The following is a 19,041-nucleotide window of genomic DNA, read 5'->3' as shown; positions in this document are numbered from 1 at the left end:
GACTGCTAACTGACCCATTTCCTGTAGTAATCTTCTCTTATTACTTATTTTGCCCCCGTTTCTCCCCAATTTTATATCAAAAGCACCATATTGATTGTTATTTTTCATGACATTATGTAGCCTTATTTTATATACAAGTTCAACTTTAACTTGTATATCCCTATAATACTTTAAAATATTCTAGCAATCACGCAATTTATGAGTGAAAATTTAAAAATTTAATTCATCCAGAAGAACGTTTCTTTAAATTTAATTTATCTAAAAACATTGTTTCTTCCAATTATCTGGGGACGGATGGCACCGTGCAAAATGCCACAATTTAATTTTTAGAAAGAATGATACGTAAAAATGAGATAGAAAAGAGAAATTAAAAGTGCAACAAATAAAGTGACGACAAGCTGATGAGCAGGGTGGTAGGGCTCAAGGATTAAGACTAATCAAAGGATAATTTTTGGAATTAAGGTTACAAAATTAAGGATTACGTTTCATGCATGTCCATAATCCTCATGGGGGCTTTTTCCAACAATGACCCTACAAAATAATTGCATTAAATTATATATTTAATATTTTTGGAGATGTTGAGGGGGGGTGTGGACTCAAAAAGAAAAAAAAATTGCTAAAAATGATTGATACATTATTGATGGTTCAAGCTGTAAATGGTGAGAATAACAGCCTCAGCGTGAGGGGTGAGTTGTAATTATACCTTCTTTATCAGCAAGGAAATGAGCAAAAGCACTACCAGTAAGGGATGGGGACTTCTATAGTTCTATGTTATTATTATGAATATGACAACATCGAATATAAATTAGATAATTTCATGCACCGTTCCCATTTTTATTATAAGACATCTCCAATCATTTGGTAAAAATATCAATAAGAAGAGATAAGTAATTCATTAAATTTTGTTTGAAAATAAAAAAAATTTAATTTACCCTCTTTTATACAAAAATAAAAAATAAAATTTAGGTAAGTTTGGTTATAAGAGCTCGACAAGAATAAGATATGCCTCTAAGCTCAAAAAGTATTTAAAAAAGTACTTACAGTTCTCATGTTGGCAGCGAGATTTAAACTCCTTAAATCTTAAAATTGTAATTAATATTTCATAAGGTAACTTATAATAAAGGTGATTTTTTTTTGAAGATGACTTGTGATAGAGAACAAAATAATAAAAAGACAAGTTAAAATTGAAGAATTTCTTTTTTGGCAAAGCATAAATATTTTTTTTATTAGAAGCAATCCTGTTTAAAAGATTATCGCAAATTAAATGTAGTTTCTCTCCCAATGTAAATTTGAACTTTAATTTATCATGTTGTGAGGGATTAACTCTTTTCTTTAAATTTTAAGACTGAAATACTATGAAGAATTCGTTGTCAATTACAAATTGGATTGTTTCACATGGATTCAGTCAAGCTTTAAGGCCTAACGTGCTCAAGGTCCCCCCCACATTCTTCCCTGAAGAGAAATAGAACGGGAAAGTGATAACGTAGGTTATGAACAAGAGAATCTCGCGAATTTGAGAAATTTTAGAGCGACCCATTGTTCATTGGTCGTCGTTTGTTAAACTTGTCTGAAGACAAAATTGCCCCTCCATTTTTGTCTTATAAATTCTAAAGGAAAATCTGTAAATCATCCTTCGAACACAATAAAAAAACTCTGAAACATTTAACATTGAAAAAAAAATATGACAATGAAATCGTCGTAAATTTTTTTAAAATATTATAAGAATTATAGCATGAGTTAAAAAATCGTTCCCCATAAAAATAAGTTTTAATTTCCATGTGGCTGGCTGGGAATACATATACCTTTATTAAGCCTTGGTAATGTAGTCCTCTTGTCAAATTTATAGGGCAGAGATAGAAGGATTTTTTTAGTCATATAAGTCATTTTATTAAATTTTCAGTATGAACATATTATTTTGTCTTTTATTTATTATATTCTAAGTAACTATCTCTTTTAAAAGGCGTATCTATTAAATATGAGTAAAGTTAAAAACTTGTTATATTTTAATAGAGAGTTAATACATTTTAAAGTTTTTCTTAGTCTATGTAAAATATACAGAAAGTGTCTTATAAATAGGATTAAAAGAGTATTATTTTTGTTCTCATTTTCAAAACATCAAATGGTCAAATGAAAATGAAGGTTTATTTATTTATATCAAAATTTCTGCGTCAGGGAATTTATTATTTCTCACTCCACCCGTGTGCCTGGTCCAAAATCCGCAGCATTACGTGTGGTGTCATTTTCAGGTTATTTTCAAAGAAATTAATGAACTAATTAAATGAAATTTCAAATGTGCTAATGAAACGTCGATCGTTGAATAAAAATTAAAAGAAAGTAATGAACGGCGGGAAGTGGTGATGACACACGTGCCGGCCTCCTATCATATTCAGTCTTTGATTATTTAACTTTAATTATAAGTTAATTACGTTGCAATTAATAAACTACCATCCCATGGTCAATGTTCCCCTCCTATACGGTTTGTATAATTAATTTTTGAGGTTTTTTTTAATATATACAAAACTCTATAGTCTAACAATATCATGGGTGGTCCAAAAAAAAAAAGACAATATGATGAGATGTGAAAACTATGTTTTCCATATAAAATATGTCTTCTGAATAAAGCAACCTAAGACGATTCAGATTTTACAGTTGGATTATTAATTATAATATTTTAATTTCAAAAGATCACAAGCACAACATATATAAATAACTAGTTCAGAATATCTTACATTTGAACCAGTTTATATAGTTTTGATTTTTGAGAACTAAAAATTTTTGTGCAATAAATGTGTTTTTAATTGTGTTAATTAAATTGGAAATAAATCTAGATCTCAACAAAATTGGAAAAACAAAAAATGTTTTCTATCATCAAATTGAAGAAAGAGTTAAAAAATATTGGACAAGGTTCATTATCTGTGCGATCTTATCGGTTTGCGTGTGCGTGTGCGTGTGCGTGTGTGATGCTAAAAAAATATTAACGATGGGGACATCCAAATTATCTCCGCAACAAGGCTATTTAATGGAATGTTTTTGTTATTTTGTTTGGAATGATCATATGCAGCTTGGGGAAAGAAATAAAAAAATCCCAACACATCACAATAATATTTATGAGCAGCCAAATGTAAATTACAAATGGGTTAATTAATCCGCAAGTCTTTATAGTTTCAACGAATTTTGAATCAGGTCTTTATAGTTTTTTTTCTTTTTATCAGGTCCTTATACTTTTACATTTTTTTAATTAGATCTTTGTATTTATTTTTCTTTTAATTAAGTCCTTATAATTTCACTAAATTTTTAATCAGGTCCAGGTAGTTTTAATTTTTATTTATTAATTAAATATAAACTTAATTAAATAGATTAATACTGAAATATAAAATATTAATGATTAAATTAAATTACTAATTATGTAATAAAAAAGTAATAGAATTAATTAATTCAGGAAAATTTTTTAGAACAATTAATTTTTTTGCTGAAAAAATTAAAATCATTATAATAATTCAATATCTTTAGAATATTATTGTTTATAAACTAATATTAAATAATATATACTCTTTTATGTTTATATAATAGTACTATTAGAATTTATAAAATAAAAAATAAAAAATTCAGGGACTTAATTAAAAATAAGGTGAACTTATAAGAACTTGATAAAAAGAAAAATAAATATAAAAACCTAATTAAAAACAAGTGAAAGTATAAGGACCTGATAAAAAAAAAACTATAAGGACCTGATTCAAAATTAGTTGAAACTATAAAGAGCTGCGGATTAATTATCCCATTACAAATTCATGATTAGAAGTTAATTGAAAAGGTAATTTAATGTGCAATTATCACTAAATTAAAAAAAGAAGGAACACACTTACCTTATTGTTTTTTTTTTTTTTGACCAGGCTTACTTTATTGTTTCTGAATCAACACTCTACACACACACACACACATATATAAACTAACGAACAGCGTAATATGTAATGCTTACTTGGAAAGAAATATTGTATGATGTCGTGGGGATATTGAACGGATTTGTATGGAGTATTATTAATTAATATGTAGCATCGAATAAGCTGTGTGGGGAGTTATACATATAGTTGTTATGGTAAGTCTGTGACTATTGAAAATTACTTCCACGGTTTTTAAGTCATATAAAGTACTCATCCGGTTCTTAATATAGGACCCAATTGTTGAGTTGGTTTTGGTCCTAAATATAAAACCCATTTCTCATATTTATCAGCTTTCTCTAAATTACCCTTATAGAGAATCCCTCAACCATAATCAAGTAGTAGAAGAAGATGAGGTATTAAGAAAGATGATTATGGTATTTTAGGAAAAATATATGACATTTCTTATAATTAACTAACTTACCTAACATCATTAATCTAATCAAATTAGTTAAATGGGTCTTATATCAAGGACCGGAGGAGTATATTATTATCATAAAATGAATTATTGTATCCAAAATATGTCAAACAAATATCTGCTAAGTATTGAGATTATTTCTTGTTATTTTAACAAGCAATAATTTACGACACTGTTTTTTCTTTTTGTCCATGCAATATTAATGTTCCCATGCATGCAAAATTACCGCCACCACCTTTTATAATCCATACATACGTATATGTACTACCTCCGGTCTTAGTTATAAGACCCTGTTTGTGATTTACAAATGAGATTTTTATAAACAAGATCTTATAATTAGGATTGAAGGTAGTATCATATTTATATGATACATTTACATAAGACACTTGCACATTCATACACATTTGTGAATAAGGCTCTAAACGATTGTCTTTTATACACACACACACATATAAATGCTGCCTTCAATATTAACAGCTAAACAACTAATTTGAAAAGATTAAAAAAATTAACTAAATTGATTAATTGTAACAAATGTGTTTTGACTTTCCTAAACTACTCTATTTAATGAATTACGTGCATTGGATTTATTCTTTAGTGGGTTTTTTTATCATCAATAGAGATATTTTAGAGAAAAATATTATAGATTTATAAGATAAAATTAATTAACATCTTATATTTAGAATCAAATTTAACACTTAATTAGTTTTTATATTAAAAATCGAAGACAGTATCTTAGAAGAATTATGACTTTGTGAAATGCAAAAATTATTATTATTTATAGCAAACGAAAGAGCATGTAATGTCATTTAATTTGGCTCCTTGTGCGAATCTTCAAGTGACAATTATCTTCAAGTGACAAATATAAGATTTAATTAACCCATTTAGAAAGGTTAAAAAATTGCTAAATTATTTAATTATAATATATGTTATATGACTTTTTCAAAATACTCATGAGGAGCATTAGGTCATATACCAATTTACAAGTGAGGTACATTAGTTTAAAAATAATAATAAATATAAATAATTTAAAGTAATTTGGTAACTTCTTTAATTTTTTTCAAATCAATCAATCGGGTCTTATGTTAATGATGGGAGGTAGTATTGATCTTGCGAATTAGCCTGACAGTATATTTGTTAGTTTTTTAAATACTGTCTATACATACATGTCTCGTTCTGATTATTAAATGATATAAAGAACGAACTTTTTTTTCTTTTTAAATGAGTACAACGTGATTCATGATCAAGTTTTAACGCAAATTAGAGAATATAGAGATGGATTCTGGTTTTGGTAGAGGAATCAAAATTCGACTCGTTAACCTGAAAAGCAAGTCAAACTTCGTGTGCCTAATGCTAACTTTATCAGTACCAAACCATGACCTCCTGAATACCTAATCACTACGTTTATGCAATTAATAATTAATAATTTTATTTCAGCAATGCTTAATTCCCACATATATACACAAAGCCGTGTTTGGGAAGTTCCCAGAAATTTCACGTTTCTTCCCCTTTTTCATTAAAGTATTTATATCAAGCCAAAGACCAGAGTAAACCTACTAATAACGGTGGTCCTTCCCTTGAACTCGAAGTTTCCAATTTCCATAAAGAAAAGCGCGTCTGCTCAAATTTCATACTAAATTAAGATTAAACCAAAACGCTTAATTAGAGTAATTACTTTAATTTCATCGTGGCCAACAATAACAATTCAATAGAAATAATTTTTAGCATTGATATTCCACATGGTTATCTGAAAACGAAATTTATCCAAATTCTATGTCATGTTCAATTAGTGAGTGATGAGTCGTCATTTCTGTCGCATTGATTCTCTCTTGCATGATAAATCTAATTTAAACGAAGGATTTTAAATTTTATTCTGTATTATTAATACGGTTTCTTTAAATAATGCTGGTTTGCAAGTAATGCTCAACTCGCGCTGCATTTTCTTTTAAATAAAACACCAAACCAAAAACTAGTACCCAGTTTTTAACATAGAACCTAATAGTTAAGTTAATTTTAATCATAAATAAAAGAACTATTTTTTATATTTATTAATTTTTTCTAAATTACTCATATGGGTACTTTTTCAATCATAATCAAGTAATTGAGAGAAAGATGATATTAAGAAAGATGATTATGACGTTTTAAGAAAAAATATGTCATATTTTTTATAATTAATTAACTTATCTGACTTCTTTAATTTAATCAAATTAAGTAAATAAATCTTCTATTAAAAACCGGAAGAGTAATTCAGTATTATTAAAAAATTAAAATTGACGTGGCTGTTTTGAAAAAAAATGCTCGTTAGGAGTTTTTTTTTCTTTTTAAAAAAAGGTTGACGTGGTCAGAAGCTTGATATGTTACCAAACCCACCCACGTGCACCCGGAATAAGACGCTTGAGGACGTTGTTCCCACAATTTCAAACGCCATTGATTGGAACACGACTCTTATCTTCCCACACGTGTTGTTTTTGTTTTTTTGCTTTAATATTAATTTATTATCGATTATTGATTATTGACTTTGACGCTCCCTAATGAAAACAAATTCTGCTAACACCCCCTCCTCTTTGTTCTCTCTCAGACCATCTCCAATGTTTCACGGTCACATCAAATTCCCGCATTTATTTTAATTAATTTAATTCACATTTTCTCAAATCATAAATTTCATTTTCCCCATCATTGCTTGCAATCTTAGTTTAGATTTCAATCTAAGGGGGTGTTTGGATAAAAACCAAACCATGGTTTCAGAAGTGCTTTTACGGATTACGAAGTAAATATGTGGAGGAGATTACTTCGTTTTGCGGAAAAGTACTTCTGAAACCATGATTTTGGGTTTCCCAAACACCCCCTAAATCTAGATCAAGCATAAATGGATTATCAACCGCCGTTACATTTAATGGTAAGTTATGTAACACTTCTAATTTTAAATAAGATCTCAAATTTAAATATTCTAAATGAAAAATTGAAAAAAAGGCTAAAATTACTTTTCTCAGTCGGAGGCCTTTACACTTGGGAATAAAGAAAAGGAAAATATATATATTTAAAATTCAGGAGTGTTTGAATTTACCGATGAGGTGCTTGGTAATCACAAAAAATACTTTTAAAAAGTATTTTTATGTTAATCAAGATAAAATTCTTCTAATATACTTATTTTATATACAGTAAAATTATTCTTAAAATTATGGTTTGGTTTTCTTTCAAACAACTAAAAAGAATGAATCCTAATAAGCATCGGGAAAGGAGAAAAATCCAAAGAGAATCCAAGGAGATCTTTGATCACGGAAGCAAATATTGACTGGGAATGGAATTTTCTTTTTTAAGAATATATGAAAATTTTTTGTGGTGAAAAAAGAATCAATGAAATTTTGTTACAAGGTTCATATATATATATATATATATATAAATCTAAACAGTGAAGTGAAATCTTCGGGTCAAAAAGAAAAAAAAACAGTGAAGTGAAATCTGGGAATAGTAATGAATGAATGATTTAAAGGGAAGACAAAGAAGAGTGGATTAGTCTAAAGGGTGAAAACACTTGACCAGTGAGCACACTTTCTTGGAAAAAGCATGAAACAACATTAAAAGGCTCCAGTGAACAAGGCTTAATGCATGCCACCCATTAATGCACGACACTGACTTTGATTTTCTCTTCATCAAATGGGAATCAAACATGGGAAGAATGGTGCGCCTATGACTTGCTCGACCTATCGTGCTCCTCAAGGAATTATTAATGATATGTTAACACTATAAATATTCTTCCCTTCTTAATATAAGACCTATTTAATTAATTTGATTAGATTAAGGAAGTTAGGTAAGTTAGTTAATTATAAGAAAAGTGACACATTTTTTCTAAAACACCATAATCATTTTTCTTAATACCCCTCTCCAAGATTGTCAAACTCATGAGTTTAAGTACATTCGTGAGAAGGATGTAAACTCGGATTATGAACTTGGATCGTAAACTCGTAAGAGTTTACTTCTATTAATAAATAATTATTAAAAGTATATAATTAAATAATTAAAATAAAAAGACAATAATTTATTTTAAATATATATCAAATTCAAATCATTAAAATTAAATCCATCAACTATGGTTATCAAACTCATGGGTTTAAATAAATTGATAATGAAAAAGTAAATTTATGATACAAACTCATAACATGAAATTGTAAGAATTTATCTCTTGTTAAAAATTAGCTTAAAAATATTATCGTATTATTAAATACCAATTACTACTGTACATATAATCAGTTTATAATTAGTTGATTGTGATAAAAATATAAATAAATATTTTAATGCTGAGCCAACATGCGTCTAATAAATGAGATTTGTTAAAATAAATTTAATATTTAGCTGTTTATTTAAATAAATTAAAAATTTTACAATTAAAGTACTTGAACAAATTGTTTTAAAATAAAAAAGTTTACTACACACTACAAACACGTGGCATCCAATGTCTATCCTATGATTAAAAGTTTAAAACCACCATCCAATAAATAAAACCTTCTGCAAATTGCAGCATACTAACGTGGGAATACAGCTCGTAGACACACCAAATAACTCGCGATTTGACTGTCTAACTACGATTCCATGCGAGTTTCCTCCGAGTTTGCTGACCTCTGATTTTGTTTAAGAGTTAACACGATATAGACACCTAAACACGCAAAAACGGACGATTTTACGAGTTAAATCGCGTTTTTAACAACATTGCCCCTCTCCCTCTTTTACTTAATTATAGTTGATAGGAGTAATTTAAATAAAATTGATAAATATGAGAAATGAGTTTTATATTTAGGACAAAAACCAACTTAAGAATAGGGTCCTATATCAAGGACCGAAGGAGTAGAATTTTAAATACTCATCTAGTCCTAAATATAAGACCCTTATAAGCTTATATCAGTGTGATATAAGGGTCTTATATCTAGGACCGGTAGAGTATTATACTACCTCCGGTCCTAATTATAAGAGTTATTTGACTAATTTGAGGAGATTAAGGAAGTTAGTTAAATTAGTTATTTGTAATAAATAGATGTTGTCTTTCTTAAAATATCCTTGTTAATCAAGTGTATTAGTTAGAACTATTATTATTTGAAGGACTATCTTGAAAAGAAATACTCCTCCGGTCCTAATTATAAGACCCAATTGACTTATTTAAGAAGATTAAGGAAGTAAGTTAAGTTGGTTATTTATAATAAATAAGTGTTGTTATTCCTACAATATCCTTGCTAATTAAGTATATTGGCTAAAACTATCATTATTAGAAGGATTATCTTGGAAAAAAATGCATAAATATAAGAGAGAAAATGGATTGGGTCTTATAATTAGGACCAAATAAAAAGTCAAATTGGGTCTTATAATAAGGACCGGAGGAGTACATAAATATAAGAGACAAAGTAGATTGAGATCTTATAATTAAGACCAAAATAAAAGTTAAACAAGATCTTATATTAAAAATCGGAGGTAGTACTTAAATTTAAATTTTCTTACGATCCAGTCTTGAAATAGCAACAATCTTCTGAATTTAAACAAAGTGATGATTTTGATCAACGGTGATAGGATTGAGTATGACAGACTTGATACTAATGATAATGCACTTTTATCATCCTTAATTTTTCACTATCGTCCTTAATACTCTGGTTAATTAGAAATTTAATTTAATTCTAAATATAAAACTTGAATATATTTTGTTTTCAATATTTATCCATTTTGCTCATAATAATCTCTATATTAATTACAAGTTTACATGAAAGAGTATTGCAATGCACATAATTGATATATGCAAATTATTATAAATAATTAATTTAATTAATTTTTTTAATATCTATGAATTAGTTATTTGACTCTTATACTAATGACAAAAACAGTTTTTTGAAAAATTTTCAACATTGATACAAGTTACTGGGCCTTAACTACATTCTCACTGCAAATACTCTTCTTAAGTTTCAAGGTGCTCTCTCTCTCTCTTAAAAAATAAATTTTGATGACGCTGATCGAAGACCCATTGGGCCTCATGGGCTGAAACGGGTACGAGAAATGACCAACCGGCGATTATGGTTAATGGACGAACCATTCACAATAAACACTTTCCACTCTCCAGAAAGGATTAAGCAAGACACCAACAGGGCCCGAACTTAAGACATTTAGGTTCCCTTGTTATTCATATTCGTCACGCCGAAAGCCGTATATTATTGCTCTAATCACATCAAGTAATTGCAGAGAAGCTAAAATCATATTAATTGCAAGTGACTCATTATCTATAGGGAGAACAAAAAGTTGAGCATTCATTTCTATTCAAACTTAGTTTTGTGACACTCAGTTCGCCGGAATAAAAACTATGGAACACTGGACTTTTAGAACTTCATGTTGAGAACCTTCCCTAGCGGGTAATATTTCTTTGGAGTCCCATCTGATGAGGGTTGAGTATCTTGTTTAGGTGTTGATCCTTCTTGCATGCCATTTACAGAAGCCTTCCTTCTCTGCCTCTGTTCTCTTTGTCTCCTTAATGTATCCTCCAATGCTTCTTTGGCTTTCTCTGCTAACTCGGCCCGGCTTATAGCCTGTTCAGCACGAGCCCTTAGCTCTCCAATCTTGGCTGTTGCAGCCTCCAATTCCTTCTTCAACAATGCTACTTCTGATTCTTGAACTTGCTTTGTCTTCTCAGCTTGTCTCATCCAGGATTTATGTTCTTTCAACGGAGTTGCATCTACAATATGGTCCTTCTTGTTATCTGGGTTCAAGTATGCTGACCTGTTTTCTTGAAGCTGAGATATCAGAAGGGCATTCTCCACTTGTGCTTTAACATCTCTCTCCTTTAAACTGTTTGCTTCTGCTTTTGCCTTCTGTAACTCATCCTTGAGCGATTGGATAGTAATATTCAGGGCATTTATTTCCTCCTTTGCATTTTGATGTTCTTGTTTTAACTGATTCAACTCCATTTGCAATGCCTCTGTGTCAGTGTGAAGCTGATTTGAGTCTTCTCTTATGGCATTTGAGGCAGATTCATCTGCTGAATCAAGAGGATCAACCATTATAGACCTTGCAGCATGCTCATTTTCTAATCCCTTCAGTATTTCTATTTGATTTTTCGAGTTTTCCGCCTGTTTTTGAGCTTGAGAAAATGCTTTTGAAGTTAACTCAATTGTTTGGTCTCTATCAGACAACATAGAAAGCTTTTCTTTCTCTGCTTCGATTGCAGCAAGCTTTGACTTGTGAATAGCTTCATTGAGCTCCTTCACTTGATGTATCAGTTCTTTCTTCTTTAACTTCTCAACCTTCAAAGCATTTTCAATCTCTTCTGCTTTTGTTAATGCTTGCAATTCTGAATCTCTTGCTTCAGCAAGTTCAGTTTCTTTGCTCAGAAGTTCCCTCTGTGTAGCTTTCAGTTCACTCAAAACTTGCCGAAACTGCTCCTGGATATTTGCATTTTTCAAGTTCTGTTCAGTCATCTCTTTCACTTTGGATTCAAGTTCATCAATGAGAGCTCTGCTTTCTACACATTCACTCATATATCTGTTTCTTTCAGAATCAGAATTCTTCAGCAAGGTAGACAATTCACAAGTCATCTTTTGACTGCGTTCTAGCTTAAAAAGTGCTTGCATATGAGCAGCGTTTTTTGCTTCTAATTTAACTTTGTAGTTGGCTAGTTCCTTGGACAAGTCCTCCATCTCCTTTTCATATTCTTGCTATGAATGAAGCAAAGTAAAAAACAGGAAAAACCTAACATCAGACACATCGTGGGGATCAATTCAAGGGTTTTTGTCTAACTGATATTGAATCCAGATACATATAACTGGACAAGTTTTCAATGGCTTCTCTATTTCAAACTGCAACTTACCTTAATCCTCGCGGGCTGATACTTCTTCTGATCTTTATCTTCAAACAAGGATAGTGCAGTTCGGACTGGTTCAATCGACTTAGTATCAATTTCACCCATACTTTGGCAGAAAGAAATTATATTTTCAGCACTGTTCCAAGAAGATTCAAAGCATAAAAGTGTCCAGGGAATGATCTGTGACAGAAAAAATCACAGGAAGGGATGTTAAAATCCAGATTTAAATGTATTAGAGTACTAATAAGGATCCTAAAGGACTTAGTTACCTTCAATGTGAGTTCAAATGTCAGAGAGATGATAAACAAATACCAGTGATTTCTGTGGAGGACAATGGCAGGAAAAAGAGGAGCAAAGTATAAACTTTCTTAGGAATAGTCACTGATTTTGAAGTTGACGTTATGGCCTTTGGGAATCACTATGTTGTGAATTTCGTCAGCACCAAGGACATGGCTCTCAGTATAATAATATTCTCTTCGTTTCTAACTCCAGTGGTCCCCCCTGGTTATCTTATTGTAGCTTTTATCTTTTTAAGGATGTGAATATCTCACAAAACTGCAAACACATTGGCAAAAATCAAACTAAACATAGCTCTCATAATAATATGCTTCTCTCACAGGTTTTTTTTTCAAAATTTTTATTTCTTGGGGCTAAAATACAGGTTTCTGTTTGATGATCTCAATATTTCATAGAAAATCAGCCCCCCAAAATATCTGAATTGGCCTCATTCCGACATTGATTCTGTTTTTTTAAATTGACAATCAAAACATCCGATGCATAAAAGTTTATAAAAATATTTTGACAATAATCAAAATTTTTATTAAATTTCATATTATATCCATTACTTGAAAAAGAATTTTGACTTTTTTGTTTTAATCACAACTCACACGGTCACACCCTCAACTTCTTTTTTTCGGTTGAGGATTCAAACTGGCAAACTCTCACTTACAAAATGTTTTCAGATATAAAACACCATGATCCCCATACACACACATATTTGTTGATACCAAATGATTAGCACCTACCGAAAAATAATTATGTTTTCCCATAAAAAACATAATACAAAAATGTCACAAGAAAAAAACATAGAGGACAACTTTTTTTTGTGTGGACATTTTAAAAATTGCCTTGGTTACTTAAAAATTACTACCTCCGGTTCTCAATATAAGAACTAGTTTAACTTTCAATTTAATTCTAAATAAAAGACCTCAATTATTTTATCTTTCATATTTATTTATTTTTAAAATAGTTTTGTAATAGTTGCAAATATTAAATGTTCTATCAAATGATAGTTCTAATTAATACATATGATTATTAAGAACATTTTAAAAAATAATATCTATTTATTATAAATAACTAATTTAATAAATTTTTTTAATCTATCTATAAACAAAATTTTATAATTAGGACGAGGGTTTTTATATTAAGTACCACGGAGTACTAACTTTTAGGGGAAAATATCTTATTGGGCCAAGCCTATTACGCACTAGCGTCCAATGGACGGGGTTGTTTGTTGACTTTCCACAACCGGAGATCTAACGATGGGGCAGTGTTAAATCTAACGGTCGCTAATGATTCTGGACCCGCAACATGAAAATGCGATATGCGCCCTGATGATTGATGAAGGATGAAACCCTAGATAGGGTCAGATATATATAAATCTATATATATCTCGCCAATTTTCGGCTTCTTCATCCGTCGACCCTGCCATTTTAGCTGGTTCCTTAGTCCGGTGTGTTGAATCGGTGAGAACTGAACTAGACAACGAGTTGAACCATGTCGGACGAGGAGCACCACTTTGAGTCCAAAGCTGATGCTGGAGCCTCCAAGACTTATCCTCAGCAAGCTGGTACCATCCGCAAGAACGGATACATCGTCATAAGAACCGCCCCTGCAAGGTCTTTTCTTCTTCTTCTTCTTCGGTTGATCTCTGTTCTTACTTCGTTTTTTGTTCCATTTTTCCCGGAAAATTGCTGGCTGAAAAGTGAAATAAGCACATAGTTATGGATTTCATCATTGAAATGTCTGATGGAATAAATATGGTTTAATTAGAGCAGTTTTTCATATAAGCAATTGTTACTGGCAGATTTTGAAGGAGTGTTATTATTATTGGGTCGATATTAGTAATCCGCTTCGTTGAAGCTTGATTAATCTGATTGAGGTTTAGGCTACGTTGTTTTCCTTGTCCGAGTGATTATTGATCTGGTCCTGATCACGTATGTTGTTGTTGTCTTTTAAGCATGCGTTAGGTGATGTGATGTAGTTCTATTTCTCGGTTCATAGTTAGATCTTTTAGCATTTAATGCCTAATATTTTATTTAGCTGCAACTTAGGCTGGGTGTCTCTGAGTAAAGACAGGGATGTTTTGGTTCTCACGAGTTTAAATTTCCAGCTCGTGGACAATAGCATTTTTGTTAAAAAACAAATTGTAGTCTTATAAATAATAAGATTATATTTAGGAATTTACGACTTCCATTTTTACTTTTAGCATGCATGATTTTATAGCTTCTTAAGGATGCATGCATCAATTTATAGCAATGTTATTGCTATTGTTCAAGTAATTTGAACTGGCTATGCAATGCATTTACCCGCAAAATTTCCGAAAGTTGAGTATCTAACTCAATTATAGCTTGAGCATTGCTGTGAGTCTTTATGCCTTGATTTGCTGACATGGCACATTGCTTCTGGGGTTGTGTTTCTGTTGTATATAAATGTTTAAATCGAAGTCTTTGCTTAATAGATTCAATTTATTTTTTGTGCAGGTTGTTGAAGTTTCAACTTCTAAGACTGGTAAGCATGGTCATGCCAAGTGCCACTTTGTTGGGATTGATATTTTCACTGCCAAGAAGCTGGAAGATATTGTGCCCTCTTCCCACAACTGTGACGTATGGACATAAAATTGTTTTATTTTCTCAATTCTACCTTGTTGAATTGCCTAGATTGGCTGCTGTATAATAATCTTCCTTTTCAGGTTCCCCATGTGAATCGTACTGACTACCAGCTGATTGACATTTCTGAGGATGGATTTGTAAGTTGATATTTCTGCAAGCAGTTCTTAAGCTGCACAACTGTAGTGCTTGTTTTCTGAATGTACTTTCGGTTTCTGTTGTTAAATGATGTTATAGGTCAGTCTGCTGACTGAAAATGGGAACACCAAGGATGACCTGAGGCTTCCTACTGATGAAAATCTTCTCACACAGGTTCGTTGAAATCCAATGTTCTTTCTTTTTCTCTACTTTTCCCCCATCTTTTATATCCACAATCTGCTAGTCTTGTATATTTTCCTCTTTAACTGGTCTCCCCCCCCCCCCCAAAAAAAAAAACCCCAAAAAATGGTTGCATCATCTATATATGCTGCTCTGCAGATAAAGGATGGATTTGCTGAGGGCAAGGACCTTGTTGTTTCTGTCATGTCTGCCATGGGGGAGGAGCAGATCTGTGCCCTGAAGGATATTGGGCCAAAGAATTGATCATTCGCGGTTTGTTGTCTCCATTTAAGTAAAGATAGTTTTGGTAAGCCTTTTTTTTTTTTAATAGCCTTTTGTGTTTTTGAAGGCTGGGCTGATGTACTCTAGTGATGCAAGTGTTAATTTATGGATATGTTGACAAACTATATCACATTTCTTACTCCTAAAATTTCCCGTAGAAATTGGGCCTGGCCTCATGATTATGGGGGTGCATGGACTGAACATATAATGGTAAGTAACAAACGATGGGTGTTCTAAACCTGGTTACAGAATTCGATCTTTTGTCTACGACTAAAACGTGGGTGATATATTTTATAGCCGCATTGATTTGTCTATTAATAATTTTATGTGGGGGGAATGGTAGTAATGTCCTTGTAAATAGCAAAAGTGACCATAAATTGAGAGTCAATATCATGAAAAAAAATGTAGATTAATGACGGTCGGAATTTCTATCCGAGGCATCCTGTCCCTTGGTGGAGATGCATATGAACATTTTTATTTGATAGCTTGATATCGCTGAGGTTGCTGTTTGCTGGCTAGTAGCGCTCATTTGGCTTTCATGAAGTTGCAACTTTTGCGTTAAAGACATCCATGCAGAAGAGCTGAGGAACTGGGAAGCTCAACCTGAATCCAGTTGAACAGAAGTTTCCGCTGAAACTCCATTTTGTTTTTTAATAAAAAAGTTTGCGATCAAAAATGAAGAAAAAAATTAATATATACTCATTCTTTGTCTTGGCTCTCGTAAACATACTCTCTGCATTAGAATCGCTTGAAAGAAGATGAGGGTGCAGAAGAGAACAAGTGAAGAAAGAACCTGCCAGTTTAAACCAATGTGTGCTTGAATTTTGATTTATGCAGCTAAGTGGGTATGCGGCCGAAAAGTTTGAACTTGCATCTCCGTGGCCGACCCCCCAATTGCTTCTTGAAGCCGCGGCTTATACAAGCTATGCAAGAGCAAATTGATACTTAAATTTAACCAACGAGAGTTGAGTCTAGTGGAAGGGGTTTATAATTAGGATCGGAGGTAGTATCTTTTAACATCATAAATATGGTATTACTGCTCCTTTTTGAGTACTTGGTAGCTTTTGGAGCTCAAAATACGAGATGGAGCTCAGGGCCTTTGGTTTGGTACCACGTTTTGCCGCAAGATGCATGGCTGCAGCATTATTCTTATATCGTACAGAATTTGTCTCTGTAGCCTTTTTTGAGGTTGCCAGCACCATTCTCTAAATGGCATGGCCTGGGATGAAAGCACAGTGAAAGCTAAGCTGCCATAATGGACCCAAATCACACAAGGCTTGTTGCATCTGTGGTGTATAAGGACTTATATATAATTTCATGTAAATCAAGATAAAATTATGTTATATGCTTATTGGCACAAATCGCTATTGAAAAGCTTCTTTCGAGCTATTTCAAGTAAGCCTTTGTAAATGACTGATTCTGGCCAATTGTTGATCTCTCTTGGCTCTTTGTTTTGTTGATTCTGGATCATCAAGAATTGTTGGCATGAACATTCAGCCCCTCAGGTTGCAATTTGACTCTTAGCTTAACAATAAAAACGCTAATTTTATATTTATAAACAGGCCAATTAATGTTTTCGAGTTATGAAGCAATACTATCTTTCATCGCTTCGTATCTATTGAAGCTGCTGGACCAAACTGACATTATCACTAACATTGAACAACCTTTGAACCTCTCACCAACTTTTGCTTCTTGCCTTCCCTGCCGCTAATTAATTTCCTGCTCCTGTTCAAATAGCATTACGGTTATTATAAATTTTCTAATTTAATTTTTGAAAACCAAAAGCAAAACTATAACAAAACTGAAATCTGAAGCGTCTTATCTAATTTGTACAATACAAATCTGCAGTCTTGGTAAAAGTAGCAGAAAAGAAATCAAACCCATTCCTCAACTGGTGCAGTTTTTTTAAAAAAATATAATATTAAACCCTTCGTTAATTATATATTGTGCTTTTGTCAGAAATAATTAATACTCATCTGGTCCTATTTATAAGTCACTTTTAACATATTTTGCACAGACCAAGAACAAATTTTTTTTTTTTGGTGAAAGAGAAAAAATCTTAAATTTTGTTAACTCTCATTTGAAATTCAAAACTTTTTGACTTTATCTGTATTTAATATATACTATACCTCATGTAAACAAAGTCAACACAATAATAAATAAATTGTAAAATTATACATTTATACAAAAAAAATTCTCTTAATACCCATAAATATGACAAAAAGATGATCTTATCTCTTTATTTTAGAAATAAGACCAGAGTAGTAAATAACCATTGAATTTGGAACAAATAAAATATTATTTGTGATGGGATGATTATAATGTCGTACTCAGAATATAATACTCTCAAAAATAAGGGATAATTAATCTCCAAGTCCTTATAGTTTCATCTGATTTTTTAATTGGGTCCTTATAAAATTTTTCTTTTATCAGATCCTTTTACTTTCGTGTGTTTTAATTAGGTCCTTCTATTTTTTTTTCTTTTATCAGGTCCTTATAGTTTCACTTATTTTTTAATTAGGTGCTTCATAGTTTTTGAAAAATTATTTATTAACTTTATTCTTTAAATTAATTTCATTTTAAATTAATAATTTTTAATTGGAAAAAATAATTAATATAATCATTTAGTAATTAATAATAATCAGAATAATAATTATACTAAATATAAATTATTTATATCATATTTTTGTAGAAAAATTTATTATTAAATTGAATTCTATAATTATAAAAATTTGAATTGAAAATAAATATATATTTGTTTAACTAAAAATTTAAAAGAATATTAATATAAGATTGTTACAATAATTTATATTTTTAAAATTTTATTATTTGTAAAATAAAAAATAAAAACTACAAGGACCTAATTAAAAACAAAAAAACAATAAGGACTATAAAAGAAAAAAAATTATAAGGACTTTGATTAAAATATATGAAAGTGGTAAATAACTGAAGAACAAAAAAATATTATAAGGATGATTAAAAAATGTCGTACTCAGAAATATTAATACTCTAAAATATAATACCATCACCAAATCACTAGCCAAGATGTTATGAATTTATTATTATTATTATTATTTAAATGAAGTAAGTGATGTTGATATCATGATTACAATCGAGTGCCCTCATGGTCTCAGACATGCCATGGTTAGATCTGAGAAGCAGCAATTATGGCTTCTCTTTGGTGGAATCGGAGGTGGAAATCTCCCACTCACATTTTATCAAAACCTCAATTTTAAATTATTTTTATCTTTATCCTTATCTATTTTTTTTTAATTATACATCAAGGTATCTAGCACCGGTAACAGTAATCAAAGTTCTTGCCATGAGGCCTCCACTTAAAAGTAAACGGCTGGCTATTGGATGCTTTTCATGTCC

The 19,041-nt window shown here is 30.9% G+C and overlaps 1 protein-coding gene across 1 annotated transcript; it reads left to right on the top strand.

Moving 5' to 3' along the window:
- Nucleotides 1-13,837: 13,837 nt before the first annotated feature.
- LOC114713239 (eukaryotic translation initiation factor 5A-like) lies at nt 13,838-15,933 on the top strand. Its single transcript, XM_028897838.1, is given in 6 exon segments — nt 13,838-14,054; nt 14,057-14,076; nt 14,941-15,063; nt 15,150-15,206; nt 15,304-15,378; nt 15,544-15,933. Coding segments are annotated over 6 exon segments (480 nt in total). The 5' UTR covers nt 13,838-13,954; the 3' UTR covers nt 15,649-15,933.
- The last annotated feature ends 3,108 nt before the right edge of the window (nt 15,934-19,041 follow it).

The sequence above is a fragment of the Neltuma alba genome, unplaced genomic scaffold (assembly GCF_004799145.2).
Source record: "Neltuma alba isolate B1F8T4 unplaced genomic scaffold, ASM479914v2 tig00011420_pilon, whole genome shotgun sequence".
Classification (NCBI taxonomy): Eukaryota; Viridiplantae; Streptophyta; class Magnoliopsida; order Fabales; family Fabaceae; genus Neltuma; species Neltuma alba.
This window is presented reverse-complemented; position numbering and strand designations above follow the sequence as displayed.